Raw genomic sequence first — 24,857 nt, forward strand, 5'->3', positions numbered from 1 at the left:
GGGTCTAGCTGTGTGTCCCAATTTAAGTACTATTCTATGACATCTTTAAATATAAATGGTTGACTTGTAGTCAAGACCGTCTAAACGGAGACCAAGACACTACCAAGACCAGAGGGTATTGAGACCAAGACAAGACCAAGACAGCCCAAGTCGAGACCAAGACCAAGACCAAGACCAAGATAGGCCAAGTCGAGACCAAGACCAAGACCAAGTCGAGACCAAGACCAAGACAAACCAAGTTGAGACCAAGACAGACCAAGTCGAGACCAAGACCAAGACCAAGATAGACCAAGTCGAGACCAAGACCAAGTCGAGACCAAGACCAAGTCGAGACCAAGACCAAGACAAACCAAGTCGAGACCAAGACAGACCAAGACCAAGACAGACTAAGTCAAGACCAAGACAGACCAAGTCCAGACCAAGACCGACCAAGTCCAGACCAAGACCAAGACAGACCAAATCGAGACCAAGACCAAGACAGACCAAGTCGAGACCAAGACCAAGACAGACCAAGTCGAGACCAAGACCAAGACAGACCAAGTCCAGACCAAGACCGACCAAGTCGAGACCAAGACCAAGACAGACCAAATCGAGACCAAGACCAAGACAGACCAAGTCGAGACCAAGACCAAGACAGACCAAGTCGAGACCAAGACCAAGACAGACCAAGTCAAGACAAAGACCAAGACCAAGACCGGAGAGGAAAAACAGACTAATGTTGTTGAAGCTATGCAATGACTTGTAAGAATTTTGTTTTGCATTGCCTGCCTATCTCTGCCGATTTTGAAGTCTCCAAATGAATCCATTCTGCAACTTTTAAATAGATAATTATATTTTCAAAAACGAAATTATAAGCTTAAGTGCAGGATCCAAAAGTTGGTCGTTTTGTCACTATGTTAACACACACATCACTTGTGCAGTTACACAAAATCTCCTGAATGAAGTTAAAAAAACCATCATGTCACTGATATGTGTTTTACTAAATATTAATGCATTAGTAACTGGACATGATATGTGTTTTTTTAAATCGAATGATCAAAGTGCTAATTGCCGCTGCGATCAGTGTCTTGTGTGGCTCAGCACACCGCAATGTCTTCATTTGGACCCGCGCTTCAATCCGTTGCGGATATCGTCGTGGATATTGTACTATTGTATTGCGAAATCCCCTGACCACTATGTCGGTCTGAGACAGCGAGACCTAGACAATACCAAGACCAAAGACCGCCAAAACCATGACAAAACCGAGGTGTGTGAATTCTGTCATTTTCTCACCCTCATGTTTCCAAATCTTTATGATTTCTGTCTGAGGAATATAAACAAGATATTTTTAGAAATTAGCTTTTTTATATAAGTCAATGGTCACCAAAACTGTTTAGAGTTCTGTGGAAGCAAGAAAGTCATACTGATTTGGAACGACTTGATAGCGAGTAAATGATCACAGAATTTTCATTTTTTGGGTGATCTATCCTTTTAACATTCTCCGGCACTCCTTTAATATTCTGTGTGACGTGATTTTCGGAGGGTAAGAGTGTAAAGTCATGCTGTGTTAAGGGTTTTCACCTGGCAGTGGTAGATGTACTCTGGTGTGGTCTTCTTGAATTTCATATTCCACACCAAAGCCACACCGTCTGGCTCATGAGGAGCGTCTTCATTGTTGTTGTAGGAGGCCACCAAGAGCTCAGGGTACTGGAAATATGGAAAGATGAAGAGAAGATAGTGAGGGCAGGAGAAAGATAGAACAGAGAAGAGGATGAGAATGATAAAGCTGACTGAGAGACAGAGTGAGGGAAGATTCCCCCTTTTAAATGAACAGGTGTTGACATCCAGGGAGAGGTCAGAGAGGGAGGTCAGTCTACCTGAGGGGACCAGTCCAGACAGGTGATGACCCGATGCTTTGACCAGTGCTCATCATAGAAAAGACGATTGAGAGAGAGACTGGAGCCGCCCTGCAGATCTCTGAGACGGGGAGAAACTGATAACATGAGCTCTGGGCTTTTAAAACATACTTATCCATATATATATATATACATATATAAATATTAACTAAAGCAAAAACGATATATATATATATATATATACACTTTATCATATATAAATGTTTATGTGGTGTATCAAAATACTTTAAAATGATACAAAAAAATCTAAAAATATATTATTGTATTATCTATTAATATAAGAAAGCACATAAATGTAAAATGTAAAAAGAAAAAAAATCATAAAAAACAGTGTTTGTATTACGCATACAGAAGAGCAAAATGAAAGCTTGTTAATAGATGACATACTTGCGCAAGAATTTCTTTGAAGAACAATGTACACACACACACACACACTCACTGAGGACATACTAGAGTCTTCTGTTTTCATATTAGCCTAATTATACATACTACTGACTAGCACAAACGCAACCAAATTTAGCTATTTTTTATCTCATTTAGCTGAAAAAAAGGTTGAAAATTGTTTTAATATAACCCTAAATAAAACCAAATGTTTAATATAACAATAAAATAGAATAATATAATCTAAAAGTATTTTTTATTCAAAAATAAACATAAATAATAGATCAAATACCCGGAAATCATGTTTTGTTGTCACTCAGCACATTCTCACCCCTCTTTATCCTCCAGGTCTCGTCCGCTGTAGTCGAAGAAGACGTTGGAGTCCTCAGCTAAAGCTCTCTCCATCACACGGATGCTGCGGTCAAAGAAGATGAGGAACTCCTCCGAGTGCAGAACCTGCTGTTTCTCTTCCTCCGTCAGCTCCCGCGGGTGGCCTGATACACACGCCAGACAAAACACAACAAAACTAAGACGTAAACACAGCTGCAGAGTAAATAAATACAGAACAGGCCATATGTTTTAATACACAAACACACAAAAGCACATGTCACAACCGCAGCGATGGCCTACTTGTTTATACCTACTACTTACATACAATAACACTAACAAACGGATCTAACCACAGACAAAATCAACGCCGTACAGCATAACGATGATGAGCAGTAACTGTACAAACTGAACCTAAACAAACTCGCCCGCATTCTCCTTCCTGACTCCCAACAAGCTTTCAAGGTAGTTAAGTCAATTAGAAGGGAGATATGGGCATAAAAAAACAACAAACAAACAACTAAATGAATAAGCAAATACACACGGCTCTTAGTTCATCTCTCCATAATGACAACACGCCCAGTTTTTCTCCTCCTTTTTTGATGTTATTGCGTTTCTCTATTTTCTCCCAGACTATTAGGGGCCCGTTCCTTTGATCCAAGCCCACTTGATTTGCGTGCCTTTTTTGATGACTCATAAGGAAGACAAAAGCGTGATCAAAGTCAGCGTGGAGTCAAAGCCCTCGTGTGCTTTCACAGTCTGCCTCTGTCCAGCCTCCCTCTAGTTATTTACCCTGTACACTTGCACAAAGAATGCACTCTCCACTCGCTTTGAAGTCCACTTGCTGGGGTCTAGTGACATTAAAGTTCGATCAGGCCTGACCCAGAATGCCGCGGCCCGATAAGCCCAGCCCCCAGACAGTGAGAATGCCATCTGATACGGCTGCGGGGTCACACGCGAGTGGCCACTCAACGCTCTGCTGATCCTGTTTGGTGACTTTGGGAATTTGACGTGTGGGAGGCCCAAACAACGACTAGTTAAATCAGCACAGGTAGGAACAAAAGTGATTTGTACAGTAGTGGAACTGTTTCAATCATAGTTTTAAAGAGGACCTGTTGAAAAAAAAGGGTTTTACTTAGGGATCATGCACCGATATGAAAATTTTGGCCGATACCGATAACTGATAATTCTTTAATAATTCGGTTATATATTTTATATATACATTTATTTTCCTTTTTGAAGTGATTTCAGTCATATTACAAGCAATTCAAAAGCAGAATGGCGAACAGTGTGCATCTGAAGCGTCTCAGCTTAAAGGGATGGTTCACTTTGAAATAGATTTTTGATATATTTTAGCTTGCCTCAAGTGTATCCAAGATGTAGGTGTCTTTGTTTCCACAGCATTTTCAATTTTGATATTTTTCGGTCAAACCGTTCGTGTCTGTCAGTCATATAATGGAGGCCTATGGGGTCCACCTCAAAGAGCATGCACAGAGAAGTCAAAATTAAACATGATTTAATGACTTGTAAATGTAAGTACACATTGATGGCCTAAGACACGAAACGAGCGGTTTGTGTGAGAAAACGAACAGTATTTATATCGTTTTTACCGTTGTAACCACAAAATAACCACACCGTTTGACCTAAAAATATCAAAATTGAAAATACTGTTGAAACAAAGACACCTAAATCTTGGATACACTTGAGGCAAGCTAAAACATATCAAAAATGTATTTCAAAGTGAACTATCCCTTTAAGGAAATACACAATTATGTAAAAAAAATTTGCATATATCGGCCGATACCGATATGGTGGCCGATATATCGTACATTCCTAGTTTAATGCTTGAATGTTCAAAGGAACACATTATTTTTCACATATTTTTCATTTTTGCAGCTCCTCTCTTCCCAGTTTGTCAGTAACGATCTGGGGTGTGTTTCCCGAAAGCATCGTTAGCCAACTATGGTCGCAAGAGTTTCTAGATTGCATGACGTGGTTATAATAAATCCTTATCTTGAGCAAAATAAGCAAGCTGACATTCAATACAATCTATATATTTTATTTAGAATGCTTTCAAATGTCATTTACCTCTTTTAGTTGGTCAGGCTATTCAAATCACCGTTTTCGAAGAGTGCGCATGTGCGAACGTGCTCTACGATGTAAGGACGAGCCTATGATTAAATCTGGAAATAAAGCAAAATAACTGAGAAAAATTTGAAATATTCCTCAGATGCCATGTTCGTAATTCATAGCAAAACATCTAGCATTAAAACAGTGACGGTGATATAGAGAGTGACACTTATATACTCTTTTTTTAAGGACTTTGTTCTTTGCAATTTTGCAGAACTTTTTCATGCTCAAACAGCAACATTACACACTAAAGAAGTTGAAAATGTAAAAAAGTATGATATGTCTTCTTTAAATGACCTTTTTGGGAATCTTTGTCACTGAAAATAAGTTGAAAATCATACATACTGTAATTGTAAGATACACGCATTACTTCACTGGCGGAAGATTTACATAGAATGGCTTACAGTGCAAGCTGTAAATCACATGGCAAATTATTAGAGGTGCTACGTCATGTTAATAAACCCCTCAATGTCATGTCACTCCACCCATGGCTCATTAACTGCTAACAGGATGCATTTCCCTTTGAAACATCAAACGAAGGCCACAATAAAATTCCAGCTATGCCAACACAGAAGGAATTGCCCTTGTGGAACAGCCACACTGAATGTCATTTTAGTCAGTCTGGGTAATTTATCTACAAATCTGTTATGGTTTCTATTGGCACTTATGGAACATGTGTGCAGAACATGCGTCTCAACGCCAGCATTTGCTGTAAAGAGACGTCTCTCTCGTGGAGTCTGAACTGAGCAGATGTTGTTCAGTATAACATCCGACATACAGAAGTCAAACGTGCTAAATTTGTGCCAGGTGGAGGCTGTTGGTTTAGGGAACACACACACCTTTACTATCTAAATAAGGGCACACCACTTTTTTTTTCGATTTATTTGTTTGTTTTGTTTTACATACATTTGTTAAAACAGGCTAACCTTAAAACTTAAAGAATAAGTTCTGGATTTAATTTAATATTGTTTTTATTCTATTCTAATCTAATCTAATCTAATCTAATCTAATATAATATAATATAATATTGGATTAATCACATCTAAAATAAAAGTTTGTGTTTACATAAAATAAAATAAAATATATGTGTGTGCAGTGTATAATAATTATGTTGTATATATAAATACATATGCATGCATGTATATATTTAATAATTATTTGCACGTAAATACTGTATATATATATATATATATATATATATATATATGAAGAGTTCAGATGCAAAAGCCTCTAAATGCCATTTGAAAATTTCTTCTAAAATGACCATTTTTATCAAGCTTGTATATTTAAGTTCAGTAATTTCACTTAAATGACAATTAATAGGTAATCTTCATTGCCATTTAAGTGAAATTACTGAACTTAAATATACAAGCTTGATAAAAATGATCATTTTAGAAGAAAATTTCAAATGGCACTTAGAGGCTTTTGCATCTGAACTCTTCATATATATATTTTATATATGAATAGCACATTTTATTAAATATATACATGCATGTATGTGTATTTATGTATACAAAATAATTATACACAGCACACACACAAATATTTTATGTAAACACAAACTTTTATTTTGGATGCGATTAATCGCAATTAATCTGTGCACAGCCCTAAATATAATATAATATAATATAATATAATATAATATAATATAATATAATATAATATAATATAATATAATATAATATAATATAATATAATATAATATAATATAATATAATATAATATAATATAATATAATATAAGTAACACTTTAATAAGGTTTCATTAGTTAACATTAGTTAACGAACTAAGAATAAACAATACTTCAACAGCATTTATTAATGTTACCTCATTTACTCATTCATTACAAAAATCAATAGTTGTATTTGTTAACATTAGTTAATGCACTGTGAACTAACATGAACATGAGCATTTTTATCAACTAACATTAACAAAGATTAACAAAGACTGAACAAATGTACTGCTCACTGTTAGTTCATGTTAGTTAATATTAACCAATGTTAAAAAAGAGACCTTATCGTAAAGTGTTACCAGTTGTAATAGCTTTATTAATATGAATAAAACACTTAGTTTAAAGGTATACAATTATGATTACAAATTTGAACCCTAGGTCTAAAAGAAAACGTTTTACAAACTTAAAAAAGGGTGATTAAAATATGGTTCATGTAATCTCCGTAATTGTGTTCTCACTCACTTTCCTAAAAAGCGTGACTGACGAACAACAAGCAGAATCTGCTCACCTTCAGCAGAAATGAAAATGAAATATAAAAAAAAAACACTGCGTTAGACCCAAATATGTGAAACTCGTCCAGCTGAGGCAGAGTAAGAGGGATCAATCCAACTCGAGTTTGGAGCAGGCATTGTGAAACCTGGAGTGTGAAAGCACCAGCCAACACTCTTACCTTCTTTTGTTTCCTTGCTTTCTTCCTCTTCCTGCAGGTCAGTGTCTGGGCCAGCTTTCGGTTCTGTGACCTCTTCATCCTCCTCTTCATCTTCTGAAAAGACACACACAAAAGGTCACGTTCAGTTTCTGTTCATGACACCTGCCAGAACTCCACTGTGTGACCCACCCTGAGACCCATAATAATAGCTTACAGATCTTCTGATATACTGACTCCATAGACTTCCACTCATTTTACACACAATCAGACTCTTTACTAATCAGACGCGCACTCAACTCAACGGCTTGTTTTGGATCAACACGGCCTGATGTTTTTTCGGTTCGGTGGGGATTTGCACAGCTGCTTTTTCACAACCGTGAGCTCCAGAGAAACAACACAGTCAGTTAAAAAGACACTTCCCTCAGGTCCCTAAGAACATGTGTGCTACACGTGTGTGCGTTGACTTCATGAATCCAGAGGTCCTCTCATGGAAAGGCACAGATACCCCACAGGAAGGGGAGCTGGTGAGTGGCGTGGCCTCTTTCTGCACTCGATCAACCCCCCAAAACCCCCCGAACGCCTGCCCCGGGGCCCCCAAGCCCTGAAGTCTCACCCCTTAATTAACCTAGTCACCCCAGTCAAAGACCCCGGCCTAGTGCTACCCGCTCTCAGCCACCTGCTACGCCGTCCGTACCCCTCCTCGGCCCTGAAGTGCTGGCCATGTGTTCCTAACCTTGCCCCATGCCTACAGATGGCGAGAAGGATGACGCTTAACACCCTCAGAGGAACCTGTAGATGGGGCACACACACAGTCACGCTAGCATACACACAGAGCTCTGTGGGATTGTTTTCTTGTTGAACCCCAGTGGCAGAGGTTAATTATCCGAGGTCGGGCTGACAGTGGGTGCCCAGTCCGCAGAAGGAAGTGATCCCATCATGCCAGACGTGTTGCTGCTGACTCTCAACACCAGTGTATTTGTGTTCACACCCGTTAGGGAGGAGGCAAGGGCCTGGAGGCGCGCTCAACAATGATTTAAGCATTGCAAGAATGCAGTTGCTAACATTGTAGTGAATTATGCTGTAGTATGACAGATTTGCCGCCTTATTGGTGTTTAATCTCAAACAATAATGTTTTTTTTTTTCCGTATATTTATTTTTACCCAATGGGTTCTGGAAGAAAAAAAAACAAAAAACAAAAAAAAAAAAAATTGTAGCGAAAGCTAGCAATAATGCAGACTACCATTTAAAAGTAAATTGTTAAAAAAGCAGCACAACTGTTTTTAACACTGATAATATTAAGAAATGCTTCTTGAGCATCAAATCAGCATATTAGAAGGATTTGTGAAGGATCATGCGATCAAGATTTTTAAATATATTAAAATAGAAAACAGCTACTTTAAATTGCAACAATATTTCAAAATACTGTATTTCTAAAGAGACTTTAATTACATTTTTTTAATTAAATTAGCTAATATTAACTAGGCATGCTGTAGCGTTAGGACATTGCTTTTCAATAAGAAAATATAATTAAAAAAAAAACTTAATTGATCCACTAAAGTTTCTAATGAAAATACCTTATTCTGTAAGTGACTCTGCAACATTATTGCAGTATTATTGGACAATTTCTGTAAAACTGTGTTTAAAACTATCCAAAGACAAAGATTGTCGATAGGCTTACATAAGAAAAAGCATCAATGACAAGAGTTGTTAATTGGTCAGTAACGTTCCAAACCTTTATGACTTACTTTCATATGGAACATGAAAGAAGATATAATGTTGGTAATCAAACAGTTTTGTTTTCCATCGACTTCCATTGTATTTTTTGTCCGTAAACTGTAAATAAAAAAGTGTTTTACAAGAAAACACAATATCAGTTTTTCTATTTCAAACTTTCATGTTTAATTCAATGTTTTAATTGCTTTCTTTGATATTAGTGGTTCCAATTTCCAAGGATCGGCAGGCCAAACCGTGAGTCGTAGAGACTTAAAACTTTGAGGGATCGTTCGACCGTCACACAAACTGTTCGGATATTTTGGATTTTTCAAAAAACCTACTTTTGTGAACTAGTCCTAGGTTTTTTTACCCAATCGGAACCAAGCCATTGCAGAAAGATTCTGAAGAGTCTAATTGTAAACGTAAAGGCCTTGAACCTCATTAATTGCTGCTTGCAGCTATATATTTTCTAAAGTGAATCCAACACCAATTTTTGTTTTTCAGTCAATAGGAACAGTAGCATCTGATTGCAGTACACAAGATCCATGGGGCGGAGTTGGATCCAGTCCTGAGGGGTGGAGTTGGGTAGGTTTAGGGGTGGGTTTAGGGATCCGGGGGTGGAGTTGGGTAGGTTTTGGGGTGGGTTTAGGGATCCGGGGGTGGAGTTGGGTAGGTTTTGGGGTGGGTTTAGAGATCAGGGGGTGGAGCTGGGTAGGTTTAGGGGTGGGTTTAGGGATCAGGGGTGGAGCTGGGTAGGTTTGGGGGCGGGTTTAGGGTCTCAGAGGGTGGAGCTGGGTAGGTTTAGGTATATGTAAGGTGGGAGGAGTTGGATCTGGATCCGACTCCTCCCCGTGCATTTCATGTTCTGCAGTGAGGACCATCTCAATAGGAACGAAAACGGTTTGGTAACCAAAATATCTTCTTTTATATTCTGCATACAGGTTTTGAACGACATAAGTGTGAGTAAATTATGAGAGAATTTTTGGGTGGACTATCCTTTTAAAGAGAAGCCACTTCAAGAATCTGTTCTTCATTTGCGTCAAATTAAATATTGCATCTACCTTGACTAGGTGCACACTAAACGTTCATTCCCTCTTAATACATAAGGATTTTCTTTGAATAGAATGTGCATGGAATATAAAATGTTGAATTCATAATAATTGAATGCTTTGCATTAATACAGTATGCATTGTGATTTAAATCCATAGCATATGAGTATAAGCACTGAGACAATTGATTCCCCAGAGGTTGAATGTGTATCACTGATGTGAGCCGAGTCTGGCCAGGAGCAAGTGTGGTTTAGCTGCTGAATACAACTGAGCTTCTGAGCCAGAGACCAGCGGGGAAGAGAGGAGTCCTTAGACCCAGACAGGCAGCCAGCCAGCCCAGGCCGACCACAACAACATGGCCTACTCTGGCCTTCTTTCTCTTTCTCCCTCTCTCATCTTTTTTTGCCCTGTGAGGAAGAAAGAGCCCTGCCATTCATTTTGAGTCTGCTCCTTCCCTCTGGGGCCTGACAGAAAATAGCACAGGCAGAGAACGGGACACCTCTTGCATACCAGAAGACCCACATGCTAGACAGACTATGTCAGAAGGGTTTGGATCAGGATATCCAAGTGTGGAGCGGGACGTGACCTGATATAACCAGGGCTAGAGGAAAGTCATTCACAAGAAGCCACCAGAAGTGTTGACCACACAGACGGAGGACAAAGAAACAACAGTCCTGATTCATGGTTGTGGTCCAAAGGTTTGCAAACAATGTTCAAGAGGCTCGCACTATATCAGCAGATCCCTGTGGCTTCTTGTTTTCGTGACACCCCATATCGCTCTGCAAAACATCGACACCGTGGGCCAAATCCCAGGGAACTTTCAAACCAATTTGTAAATTAAATTATGCCCTTAAATCCATTTTCAATGCATCAGACCTTCCCATCCACGTCAAAATGTTTATTTGCGCTTCCCATGAGGTGACGGCAACCCACATGGCATCAAGGGATCGGTTGGAAGGATTGAAAGCGATGAAGAGAAGGACAAACGAGACAGCTTTAACACACTCTACCCTGGTGCTTAATACGGGTTTACTCAGTGGGAAGGAACATTAGGAACCATCTCCCCTGTTCACCAGGTTGATGAAACTCTGGACGTGCCGTGCAAGGTAATAACATCCCCCTCTATCTTACCAGCCTTCAATCTCCTCTCAGTTCCCTCAAGCTGCTCAGAGCAATTCAAATCCATCGCTTGTCAAGCTGCTAGTTGTAATGACCATCACAGCAGCTGCGTCTATCAAAACAGGACTTCCATCCTTAAAGCCACAAGCTTATCTCAGGGTGTAGGATTCGAGACATCCCAGCTAATTAACTGCTTAATTAGGCACCAGAAATTGCTATTTGTGCAACAGTTGGGTGCAGGGTGTGTGAAAGATTAGTTCTACATATTAGAGTCGCAATAGAAACGCAAAAAAAGGTTTGATTCGTTGTAGAGGGTGCGAGAGCGAATGCCTCTGAATGTGGTAAAGAGGATCTTAGCGCTTCCCGCTGTTAAGACGCTGCACGCGATATACCAGATGCAAATGGTTCACAGATGGACGTGGTCTTGGAGACATCAGTGTTAGAGGAGAGTTACGGTGCACTTGTCAGGCTCACACTTCCATTCAGTTTTCATGATGGTAAAGCATCTTAAACTGGGTTGATTTGAGATCAGGGATTCTCCTAGGCTAAGGGATGTAGAATATGGTCATGCAAAATAAGGCATTCATATGTGCTTAAGTATATAATAAATAGCCAATATCCTAGAAATAAGTATCCTAAGCAACTAGTTTATAGTGAGAATTGGACCCAAAAGAGTTACCAGTAAACTGTCGACTGTCGTCAAATTAATTAACCAGAATTAATTTTGTGATTCCAGAAGTTTAAAAAAATACATGTTCAGATTTAATTTTATTTCAAAGATAAATAATTAAAAGGATTATTAACATGAAATATTCATTCAATATATCAATAATTAGTTATAATATAAATTAATTATATGTTGTATTATTTTTATATAACAATTAGGGCTGTGCAAAAATTAATTGCGATTAATTGCATCCAAAATAAAAGTCTGTGTTTACATAATATATTTGTGTGTGCTGTGTATAATAATTTTGTATATATAAATACCTATGCATGCATGTATATATTTAAAAATTATTTGCGCTTAAATTCTGTATATATATATATATATATATATATAAATACATAATCTATATTATATAAATATAAATAATTATATATGAATAACACATTTTCTTAAATATATACATGCATGTGTGTGTTTATATATACAAAATAATTATATACAGCACACACAAATATTTTATGTAAACACAGACTTTTATGTTTGGTTGCGATTAATCGCAATTAATTTTTGCACAGCCCTAATAACAATATGAATTATATTGATAATAATGTAATAATAATATCATATGACCTCTTTAAAGGTTTGCTGAGAACAACTGTCCTAGACTTGAAGAGAAACATTTACAGTTCAATATAATATATATCTGTAGCACTTTTAATACATTTCTGAAATAAGTCAAATAATAAATAAAACAATCGCGAATTAGGTTTTGTTAAGAAAGCAGAATTACAGTAATGTCAAATCGGATTAAATATGCAAATATATATTTTATATGAATAAAGTTAATAATCTAATATGAATTAGTGTTAACAGTCTTTAAAATCTAATTACATAAAAGCCCATTATCGACTAGTCGACCCTCATTGTCACCTCTATAAAAGGCACGTGGCATGGTATAAAGGAGTATAGTGGTGAAAAAATACCGCCAAAAGCAGTAAAAGATGCCATCGATTAAACAGAAGTAGGATGCGCCTCACTCTTTCATCCAGCATTTTATTGGACCAAGCTGCACAGCTCCAGGCCTCTGGATTGGGATATGGAGATGATTAGACAATCAAAAAATCCCCTCATCTGACAAGTGGGGATTTTTTTTTCTGTCTGTGAGAAGGCAGAGGGTGTTTGTTTTCCTCAAGGCCTCTGAAACACAGAGAGAAATTGAACTGAAGGGCCAAGGGTATTTCCATATGGGGCATGAGACAAGGAAGGGAGGACACCCCTGCCCACCATACTGACTGACAGACACGCTACATATATCAGACACACTTTCAGGCCTACATTCATGCAAGTGTCGTCCTCTTTTAAGAAGCACCGCATACAGACATACTGAACTAAGGCTTCAGAAGTTGGGTGTCGAGCAGCCTGCAGACCACAACTGAGGCAAAGCACTGAGGAGGCGGCAACAGGAACATGAAAGAGGACTGTAATGTGGAACTGGCACGGCAAACTTCACATGAGACAATCACTATCTATCTATCGCACCTCTGTATGGCACAAAAACATCCTCAAAATCACATTCTACACACTAATCGCCCTCAGACAGAGCAGATGCCATATAGACTTTGACACAAATTAGTTTTAAGCCAGTTTGCTTGTCTTAGCTGGTATGAAGTCGACATTAACCGAAGTTGTGATAGTCTCTTTTCCCGAGTGAAATGGCTTTTCGAACAAGAACAAATGTAGGGCGGAACCTGATTTTGTACATGGGGAATTGATCGGATGGTTGTGGTTTGCTATTGGTCGATCGGATGTGAGTGACAGTTTGCCCCGCCCTCACGACAGAAAACACATCATCAGAGAAGAGAACGTCGCTGCGAGAGGAAGAGAAAGTTACTTTGATTAAAGGGGTCATGAACTGGCTTTTTAAACGTTATTATATTGTTGTCTGAGGTCAACTTATGACGTTCGCTTGGTTTTTGCATTCAAAAATATCAAAATAAATAAGTAATAGGCTATATTCTACCCTAGTTTTGAGCCTAGCTCAAAAACGCTCGGTTTTTATGGGCGTGGAGTGGATAACAGTTTTGCATATTATAATGAGTTTCAACTCACTCGTCAGTTCACGTGGGGGAAATTGTTTTGAAAACGTCCAATGTTGTAAAATGGCGACCGAAATGATTCGCAATTTTTTTTCAATTTTTTCAAAATTACACTTTTGTCTATGCCTGGTGCTAGCAAAGCAAAACGGTTAAAATACAAAACTGTTAAAAATGCCACATGCATACACATAATGCAAATGTAACCAATTCAAACTACAATGCAAATATTAAAATAGTAACAGGAAAATAAGTCGCATCAAACTAGACTGAGACACGATGATAGATTCCGCACACGCTGCAGTCTGCAAACTGTGACCTATCCAGCCAACAAAAGCTCTTCTCTTTCCTTTTCCCGTCTCTCTCACTCAGACACACACACAGAGTGTCACACTGTCTTCTGAAATCAGATGGAAAAAGCTGTGGAGAGAGTACTTGTACTCCTGGCTACTTGCTCATCAAACACACAGAGCACAGGCCAGAGTGGAGTCAGGTCCTTGAGCCGACACTCTTCTCGGCCTCCTGCAGATGTGTGTGTGAAAGCCCATGGCAGTGGAGACTGCGTTTGCATTTCATAACTATAAACCACATGGATGCCTGACAAACCAGCCATGCCGTTTCCGCCCCTGCAGTTACAATTAAGAAAGAAAAAATCTAATTATTATAGTCCAAATAAATTTGCAAATGTAAAATCATACCATCTCTCACCCCAAGCATAGACCCGTTATAATAATTTAAAAATATTACACACGCGCACACATGCACGCACACAAAAATAAATTAATACTTTTATTCAGTAAGGACACATTAAGTGGATCAAAAGTGACAGTAAAGACACTTAAAATGTTACAAAAGATTTCTATTTGAAATAAGTGAACTCTCTATTCAACAAAGAATCATGCTTTCAACATTGATAATAATAATAATAATAAATGTTTCTTAAGCAGCCAATTAGCATATTAGAATGATTTCTGAATAATCATGTGACACTGAAGTCTGGATGGTCTGGAGTAATGATGCTAAAAATTCATTTACATTTGAAACATTTATTACAATAGAAAACATACAGTAAATTGTAATAATATTTCACAACATTACTGTTTATTTTATTCTGTCTTGGTGAGCGACAATTATTACCGACCGCAAACTTTTGAATTTGACTTGTACTATAAACATTGGACTGCTTATTTTACTTTTCTGAACCACATTAATAATTTTTACACTATACTATCATTTATACCCAATTTACAGTTTACCATAATATATTTATGTGCTAAATTTCTGCTTGCACAGCTAATTAGTGGCATATCATTGGCTCTGCCAGATGAAAGACTATAAAGTTGAATCTAAAATAATAGTATGACTCAAACTTCAGCGAGAGGTAGATGAACGAATCAAAAGCACAATGACAAATGGTGGAGAACATCATCATCAAACCATACACATAAATCATAGCAAGCCTTATCTTTCTTCTCCTCTTCTGAGGATCTTCAAAGTTTGCTGTTGTGGCAAATAACGCTTTGACTCTTTACTGGAAAAGCAACTTCACATTTGGGCATGGCCTTTTGTTGGCCCTCCTCACCATTGTCGTTTGTCATCATTATGACATCATTATGACAACGGCTGAGATTGATCATGAAGTGCTTTTGAGAGTACCGCTATCTCGAAGCCCAAGGCCGCGCGGATCCGACCTGCCTTCCCCTCGGAGACTGAGACGCACTCTGGGGTCTGGAAATGTTCAGAGTCGGGAGAGATAAAGAAAGCCAAAACTTTGAAAAGATATCTGCTCAGAAGCGCTGCTAACGTGAACAGGAAATCTTTTAGATTTGAGATTTGGACTGAATATTTTAAGTGTGTGTGTGGGGAAGTTATCAGCTTCTTACAGTTCTCATTGTATTTGACTATTTTACAGTAATTCCCACTATTTAAATGGACTTCCATTTGATAATGTGTAAACATTTATAGTTCATTTGAATTTATACTCAGGTGCAACTTTCGTCATAGGTCATAAACTCTTAGTCCATTTCTACAGTTTTTTAGACACAATCTTTTCAGGAGTAAACAAATTTTGAAATTGGCTTGAGAAATCTTGATATTAAGAGAGAGTTAGTTAGTTGGTTAGTTAGTTAGTTAGTTAGTTAGTTAGTTTAAAAATTTGAAGGTTTTAAGTCGGTCAGGCAAATCGTTTTTTTTTTTTATTTAGAGGTCAAATGCAAAGACGGAAATTTTTTTATTTATATTGTCATCAGCGTTGCCGTTGATGTAAATCAAATGTCTTAGCATTTGGCCTCTAAATAAAGTTTTTTTTTGTAAGAAATCTTTTTATGTTATGTGTGGCTTGTTGAACTTTGATATAATTAATTAGACAAAATAATTATTATTTTTTAAAGTCTAAATTATTAAATTATTATTTAAAGTCTAAATTATTTCTAATTATATTCTACTTGATTTTTTTGACAGTCATTTGATAATAAAACAATATTAAAATACATTTTAGGGCTACTACAGTACATATTTTAGATTCAACTATTGTCATTTTCAAACAGTTATTACCACGTAGCATTATGAATCAAAATGAGAAAATATTAACTAGGAAATATATTCTGATATCTAATCAGAATAGAACATGATACTTAGCTCATTGTAGCTCAAACTAGTTCCAACAATAAGAAACTAGATACTGTTTCAGGCTTACATTAACCATCCAACCAAACTAAACCAACTTTTGGCTGTTGTTGATTACCTACTTTGGTATTTTAACACACACACACATGTCTGGTTTACTATCTTTGTGAGGACTCTCCATAGACATAATGATTTTTATACTGTACAAACTGTATATTTTATCCCCTTGCACTAACCCAACTCGTGACAGGAAACATTCTGCATTTTTTTTAAATAAAACATTCTGTATGATTTATAAGCATGTTTATCTATGGGGACCTCAATTTAGTGACACAAGTCACCATGAGTCTGTGTGCATTAAGGTTTAAGTCCCCACCGGGATAGAAAACCATGTACACACACATGCGCGCACACACACACTCAGACAGATTATATTTCTTTTATTCAACCTATAAGTCACAATAATTGTCCACTGAAACAATGCTGTAATTTTGTATTTAGCTCTATTACCCCCCAAAACCTCCAGGTATTTTAGTTTGCCTAAATATCCCTGGCAATTAAATTCAATATGTGATGTGAAATGAATCCCTTGCAGCGTCACACCGACATTAATCACAAACGCTAATGAAAATGATTAGTTCCTCCTTTTACTGAGCGTCTACTGTTCCAGATCCCATATTCCTGACCTACCAAGACTCTGGTCTGGTAATGAACCTACATTATGCAACGGGTCTCTGGCCCGCAAATGTGGTGCCAGTGAAGCTGGCCTGCTCCCAGAACCACATCTTTAAGGGAGTCATCATGCCACGCCATGCACAGACTGGCCACAGAGCATGATTAAACCTCATGATGACTTCAAACTTTCCAAACCCTGGCCTGTCAAAATGAGCAACTCAACCCAGGCACTTTTCAACAAGTCACAAAACAGAGATGGCACATTGGCTAAAATTCTTCGATTTCAAGAGTCAAGCATTTGGATAAATTTGTCTTGAAATTTATCACAAGCTCGGCGATAAAACAAACCAGTTTATATCTTTCAGCAGTGAAATACACTTATTTGAAATACACGAGAAACAGCAAGGAAATGGCATTTAAATGATTTAATAAAGTATATCATGTAATGTTTTTACTGTAACTACACAATTCATGGTTTTTCATAGCAGCAAAAGTCTGAAGGCTTCTGCAGTTTCTATTGCGTCGATGTGCTAAGAGTGCCCCCTAATGTCCCCTGTAGGACATAACCAAAACAACTCATTTAATCACTCACAAGAATTTTGTTCCATAAAATTGCAGCAAATAAATCCTTACATAATGTAACTTTCTTATAAATGTAATATTTGAATGCTTAAATTTACTTTAGCTAAATGTCCCTGCTTAATGTGCACCTCAAACAAAGGTAAGTGAGGTTCTTGTAGGTAAACATGACTTTTGAAATGTAATATATATATGAAGAGTTCAGATGCAAAAGCCTCTGTGCCATTTGTAATTTTCTTCTAGAATGATCATTTTTATCAAGCTTGATCAGTAATTTCACTTAAAGGAGTAGTTCACTTTTAAAAAAACTTTTGCTGATAATTTACTCACCCCCATGTCATCCAAGATATCCATGCCATTCTTTCTTCAGTGGAAAAAGAAATTAAGGTTTTTGATGAAAACATTCCAGGACTTTTCTCCTTATAATGGACTTCAAAGGGAACCAAACGTTTCAAGGTCCAAAAGACCTGTTCAAAGGGCTTTAAACGATTTCAGACGATGAATAAGGGTCTATCAAGTGAAACGATCGCTCATACAAGAAAAAAAAGTTTACGTTTTATTAGCTCAAACGGTCGCTTTGCTCTGTGTCTGTAATGCTCGTGACTCTCCTGTTCAAACTCATTCATCAAAATGAACAAATCATTTTTCGTGGCATTTGATTCATTCAACAAACGAAATGAAGGAGTTGACTCTGGAAAAGATTCGTTCATTTTGACGAACGAGTTTGGAGAGTCACGAACACGCATCACAGAAAAGACCAAGGCTCTTTTTTTTTCTTATATGAACTTTAACTTATACTTTACTTATATGAACTTTTAACTTTAACTTATAACTTATAAACTTTTTTTCTTTTATGAGCGATCGTTTCGCTTGATAAACCCTTGATAGACCCTTATTCGTCATCTGAAATCGTTTAAAATCCTTTGAACAGTTTGCAGTTTGCACTGAAACTGTCTTTTGGACCTTGAACTGTTTGGTTCCCATTGAAGTCCATTATGTGGAGAAAAATCCTGGAATGTTTTCATCAAAAACCTTAATTTCTTTTCGACTGAAGAAAGAATGACATGGACATCTTGGATGACATGGGGGTGAGTAAATTATCAGCAAAAGTTTTTTTTTTTTAAGTGAAAAGTGAACTACAATGAAGATTACCTATTAATTGTCATTTAAGTGAAATTACTGAACTTAAATATACAAGCTTGATAAAAATGAAAAAAAAAAAAAACTCATGTATAAACTGTAAAAAATATTTTCATGATTTGTAATCACAACATTTTTTCTTTTGTCAAATCAACTTAATTTACGTAGTTCAGATAACAAAATATTTTGAGTTTTTGTTGATTAAATCAATCTCCTTCATTGTATTAACTCAATTTTTTCATTTCAATAAAATTAAAATTTTAAGGCAACGAGTTAAACCAACAATATTTTTTTACAGTGTTATATACTGTATATATGATGTAGAATTTACTTGAATGGTAGTGTGTGTGTGTGTGTGTGTGTGTGTGTGTGTGTGTGTGTGTGTGTGTGTGTGTGTGTGAGAAGCAAATCAGAATATTACAATGATTTCTAAAAGATCATGTGACACTAAAGACTGTAGAAATGATGCTAAAAATTTAGCTTTGTCATCAAAGGAATAAATTGCATTATAAACAGTTATTTTGTAATAGTATTTCACAATATTGGAGTTTCTCCTGCATTTTTGATCCATTAAGTGCAGCGTCAAAAACATAAAAAAAATCTTCCTGAACCCAAACTTTTGAATAGTAGTGTGTCTATGTGTGTGTGTGTGTGTGTGTGTGTGTGTGTAGAACTGAAATGGTTGAATAATAGAAACCCTCTGGAGCAGCAATCCTAGGACCACCCAGACCTCACCTGACTTTACAATGATCCTAGAAGTACCTATGGGACTTTCAAATTTTGTGTGCTACATGGGAAAGTTTAACCGTTCAAAGGAATGAAACAGAATCCCATCTGATGCTCAATACACATCAGACGGCAAATATTATTATAGTTGCTCCGTGGACACGGGCCGTATTTTTGGCTGAGCTGGTTTCATGTATCTTATGTGGCGGTAAAAGAGGAAAATTGTAATCATCTGGGTCCAGATTGGCATGGTCCATCTACAGTGAAAGACATTGTATTGTCTGTTATCAGTTTTTTTTTTTTTGACTGGCATCCCACCTCGATCCAAACCATTTGGGATTCAGGCCTTTTTGGGCTTGAAACCAGAGTCAGATGATGGTGATGAATTCAAAGTCTAGGCATTTCAGCAAAGGGAGAAAAGACAGACATCCCCTCTAATGCCACCAATTAATTTTGACATTGCAGATCAAAAGAGAGTAAACGTAACAGTATCTAAATGCGACATGACGGAGATGGAGGGAAAATTGCAACCACTGTTGTATGAAAGCGAGTTTTTGGCTAACCTTTAGTTTTGTGAACACTGACACCCTCAGCTTTTCTCTTGTATAAAAGAGCTAAAACAACACGCCGGCATGAAGCGCTTCCATATGTGACCCATTCGCCCGGCTCAACCCAGACATCAGCGATTGAGGGCGAGCTGGTGCTGAATGGCAAGGCTATGGGCAAAAGCCTTGACTACAACTATCACGAGGTCCTCTGAAAACCGCCATACATAAGACGCCGACTGCAACACACTCTCAACCAGCCAAAACAGTGATATTAAATACACGTGGCAGAACACAAAACATTCATAAGTGGTTAAATTAGGCCCTCTTTCAAGGTGAATATGACTTGAGTTGCTCTTGAGAATGACCTGAAAAAAATAATTAGCCTGACTGTTAATAAACATTGTCATCAAACACTACGATTATTTCAACTCTTGAGAAATTCAGTGGTCAAACATTGACCCGATAACACGATTAATTAATTGAGTCAATATGCTCGGCTGGGATCAATTGACATTCACTCGGTTGTTTTCAACAGCTTGGTTACGGTGGTCTCTGCAAAGTCTCTGTAATGTCTTTCAGATTAGCAGTTAGTTAGAACTCAGTTTGCCGGCAATTACGAACCATTACAAGACCACCACATGTTTACCAAAAAAGTGACTGTAAAAAAGTGAATCACCACTTCCCACTGGAGACCCCCAGAGCTAATGGCCCTGAAAAATTCCAGCAAAAGAAGCCTAATACACACACACAAACTCAAATGTACGTGTGCACGTTATATAGAGAAAGAGGGAGATTGTGAGAAACAAAGAACCACATCATTTCCATGACCTTCTGAACTGTTCAACTTCCTTGAGATTGTTTCCAGGGCCGAGTGCAGTACAGAAATGACAAAATTTAGTATTTTAATAGTTGTAACTAAGTTCTATGATATTAAACCAACCTTAGGCCTCGTTATCTGGCTTATGGGCCTTTGCACAGATGAAATACTTGGATTTTTTTTTAACAGAAACAATTCATATCGATCAATGGTAATTAACGGTATAGAGCCTACGAAGATTTTTTTAGTCTTATGGCTTACTTGGAGATCCGAGCTTTGCTGATTTGGACCACATTTTATTGATCTGTCCACTTGCACCAAGAAAAGGGGTTGAAGACTATGTGTGATGGATCAGAAGACCCTTGATTAAAAGAATATTTGACCAAAAAATGGCATCATACAAAAAACAAACTTTAGAAACCACTTTTTTTTTTAAGATATGTGAATGTTTTTAAATACCATCATTATTACTATTATAATACAATTATTTATTAAAATAAAGGTATGTGAATGTTTTGTGTTCAACTGAAGAAAGAAACTCATACAGGTTTGGAACCACTTGAAAGCGAGAAAATTATGACAAAATATTTTTTTGGGGGTGAGCTATCCTTTTTTTTTTATAAACTGTTTTAACAGATTAACATTGAATCACTACCTTTGCTCCACTCATGGATGCCAAATTTTTAGGGGTCATTTTCTCCAAATATGCAGTGTGAAACGTTGCACCAACAATGACAAAGAACCAGAGGAAAGTATATATAACTGGATAGCCAACTTTCCCTGAACCCCCTAACGCACTGTCCAGTGGATGAGCCATGCCTTTGCAATGCTATCCACTCCCATCAGCCTTTAAGAACTACAAGCCTGTTCTTTCATACAAATTATGTCACTGGAGCCTTGAATATGGCGTTCAGTGATTGGCAAAGTAATTCGATTGAGTGAAGAACAATGTACACTTAGCAGAGACAGATCTCTGACCAACCAACAGACAAGAACCTGGACACACATCACACTGCCCATATTCATAAGAGCAAAGCTGAGACGGAAATGGACAGTTCATTTAATTACATTTCCCTAAACAGAGTAATAAACACATTTAGATTGATGTGAGACAAACTAAGTCTTGGGAGAATAGGCTTCTCAGAGGGGTCAAAAGTTTAGATGGGTCACAACCCCTGAGTCACCAGTTCTCCTGAGTCACATTCAACACACATCCAGGGGCGTTGCTTCACAATCATGTCATTTTAAGGTCTTTTGCCTCTGATGGTCAGATCTGGATGGATTTTATACCACGAATGAACCATTGGCTAACAGGTTTGACATTCATTTCCATCAGGGAAACTCTTTCTGAAGCTGTATCTATCAAGGGATCAGATATTGATGGAAACACATGAACCTGAACGAGATTAGACCTGCATCATGGGCTAAACTGGGGTCAACAAAACATCACGACCAGCTGATGAACACAAAACACATTCATCAAGGAGCTCTGACTCCACTGAGTGTGTTGAAACAAAAACATCAAATATTTGGCGGAAAAAAAACCTTCAAAGAAAGCAAGATTTTCTGACCTTTTGTACAAAGGAATTTGCATTGTTAGTGTCACAAATTTGACTGATTAGTGACCTAGACCGTGCAGAATTTTAAATATTTCTTTTTGATGTTTTAAAAATACTAAAACTTGCTGTTTTGGTCTGAATAAAAGGATAACGGCTACACTGTTACATTTTTACACAAGGGCCAGGTTTTTGCCCATACAATGGAAGTCAATAACACTCAAAACAACATTGAAAGAACATACTGTTAAAAAAAAAAATGGGGTCAGTTTTATTTTCTAAATAAATTAATACTAAATTAATTTTAAATTTAAATTTAAATTAAATTTAAATTAATACTAAATTAAATTAATTTTATTCAGCAAGGATACATTAAAATTTATAACATTTATAATATTAAAGACAATTACTTTAAAAGGTGCTTTTTTTATTCAAAATTTAATTTACAATACACTTACAATCCTTCTTCCAAAACGTGTTTTTGTCTTGCCCTGATTTACACTGAAAAAAAATTATATGTATGTAATCAATAAAATTGTGGCAACATATTACAAGCAATATTATTAATTAAATTGTATAAATTGGAATTAATTAGAATGTTAATTTGATTAACTATTACTCAATTCTAATTTGTTCAAATTAATAAATTGCTTGTAATACATAACAATTTTATTGATTAGATAAAGCATATTCATTTTTACAGTGTACGATGGTAAGCCCATTATAAGTGTTTAACAAGCTCATCTTTTACTATAGTAAATAGAGTGCATAATTTCACTGCTCTGGTTAATTTGAGCTTAAACCACATGCCGGCTGCTGCCGGTACAAGGGTCTCCGCAGGCACTGCTGGCCTTCCTGACAGTGTTATAGTGCAGTCTCGTGGTTGGGGGGTTAACACCTGAAGTTCTTGGATCCCCCCAACTAAGAGAGAGGGTCAGAGAGGAAAAAGAAAGAAAAGGGAAAAAGGCATCTGCTTAGTTTCACCAATCAATGGACGAAACCTCAACGCCGGCCTGAACAAACACAGAATGCAAGCTGTAGCAGGTGGTGGAAAGACCTATTAAACCTTCCTGTCTCTTTCTCATGTGAGAGGTCTCACAGGGCCAGGGTCTCCCCTGCACACAACCTGTACCTACACACAGCTGTGAGCCCAGCCTGCATCTGTAGGCCGAGAGGAAAAAACAAATAAACTGTACAGAGCGCGAGCGCTAAGGGCAACGGCCAATCAAAGGCTTGTCAGCGGTTGCACTTGCTGAATAAATGACCCGCCTTGACAGGAAATTCCACCAGCAATTTTAATTCTGATCAGGCTTCAAGGAAGTGGAAAGAATAAAAACACATCAGTTATAATGACAGGAAGTCTCCAATCACATGGCAAGCAGCTGTTGCCAACGTAGGGATCAAGGAGCCGTGAGAGGAGGGAGGGATTCTGGTGAGAAATGCAGAAGATGAGTTTGAGGGGAATGAGAGAAGCGAGGTAAAGCCTGCGTGCCACAAAATACTCGTGTTTTTTGTGCACCGTTTGCAAAAAAAGAGGAAACCAAATAGCAAAAGATGTGCTTCACATCACGACTACCAGCAGCGGTGTTATGCAAATGCACCAAAAGCCGCTTGTTAAGGGGTTCCGTCCATATGGAGATGTTTAGGGTGCTTTTCCAACCATCTGCATTTTATACCAGGCCTGGCTCCCGAGTCTGGGGGATGCAATCAAATTAGCCGAGCTCTATGTGAGCTTCATTTTAACAAGGCTATAAATTCAGAAAATGTAATTGAAATATGATGCTTTAAATATGATTGGTTTCTGAAGGCAATGGAGTAGAGTACACTTGTGGAAGAGGGCGGCTCAGCGCTGAGTGCTGTGTCGAGTTAGCGACTGTAGAAGCCAAGAAGTCTTTGTGGTAGGAACCACACTTAAACTAATAAGGAGAAATATCCTGACATTATTCTTTTACAAACAAGCAAAAGTGGCTTTGATTAAGCACTTTCACATTTCATAAATCAATCAACTCGAGGAGTTTTATTAATACGGTCTCGTGCTACATGAAGTTATTATTTAGCCATTTAAAAAGTTCTACTTATTGTTATTATGTTTTTGTGCCATGCAAGCTTTAAAATCATTTTCAGTGTTGTTTTGAATATTGCCGTTCTAAATAACATATTTAAGTTAAGGGAGTAGTTCACTTTTAAACATCTTTTTGCAGATAATTTACTCACCCCCATGTCATCCGAGATATCCATGTCTTTCTTTCTTCAGTCGAAAAGAAATTAAGGTTTTTGATGAAAACATTCCAGGATTTTTCTCCATATAATGGACTTCATTGGGAACCAAACAGTTCAAGGTCCAAAAGACAGTTTCAGTGCAAACTGCAAACTGTTGAAAGGGCTTTAAATGATTCCAGACGATGAATAAGGATCTTATCAAGCGAAACGATC

At 37.4% G+C, this 24,857-nt stretch overlaps 1 protein-coding gene across 1 annotated transcript in view; it reads right to left on the minus strand.

Moving 5' to 3' along the window:
• Positions 1–24,857, minus strand: part of dync1i1a (dynein cytoplasmic 1 intermediate chain 1a) — a 72,950-nt gene that overhangs the window by 34,995 nt on the left and 13,098 nt on the right. The window contains exons 7-10 of the mRNA XM_039680700.2: positions 7,136–7,228; positions 2,608–2,770; positions 1,857–1,956; positions 1,561–1,686 (exon numbers count right to left, since the gene is read on the minus strand). Of these exons, the coding sequence (XP_039536634.2) occupies positions 1,561–1,686; positions 1,857–1,956; positions 2,608–2,770; positions 7,136–7,228 (482 nt within the window). The remainder of the gene's footprint in view (positions 1–1,560; positions 1,687–1,856; positions 1,957–2,607; positions 2,771–7,135; positions 7,229–24,857) is intronic.

Source organism: Pimephales promelas, chromosome 18 (assembly GCF_988280905.1).
Source record: "Pimephales promelas chromosome 18, fPimPro1.hap1.1, whole genome shotgun sequence".
NCBI classification, from domain to species: domain Eukaryota; kingdom Metazoa; phylum Chordata; class Actinopteri; order Cypriniformes; family Leuciscidae; genus Pimephales; species Pimephales promelas.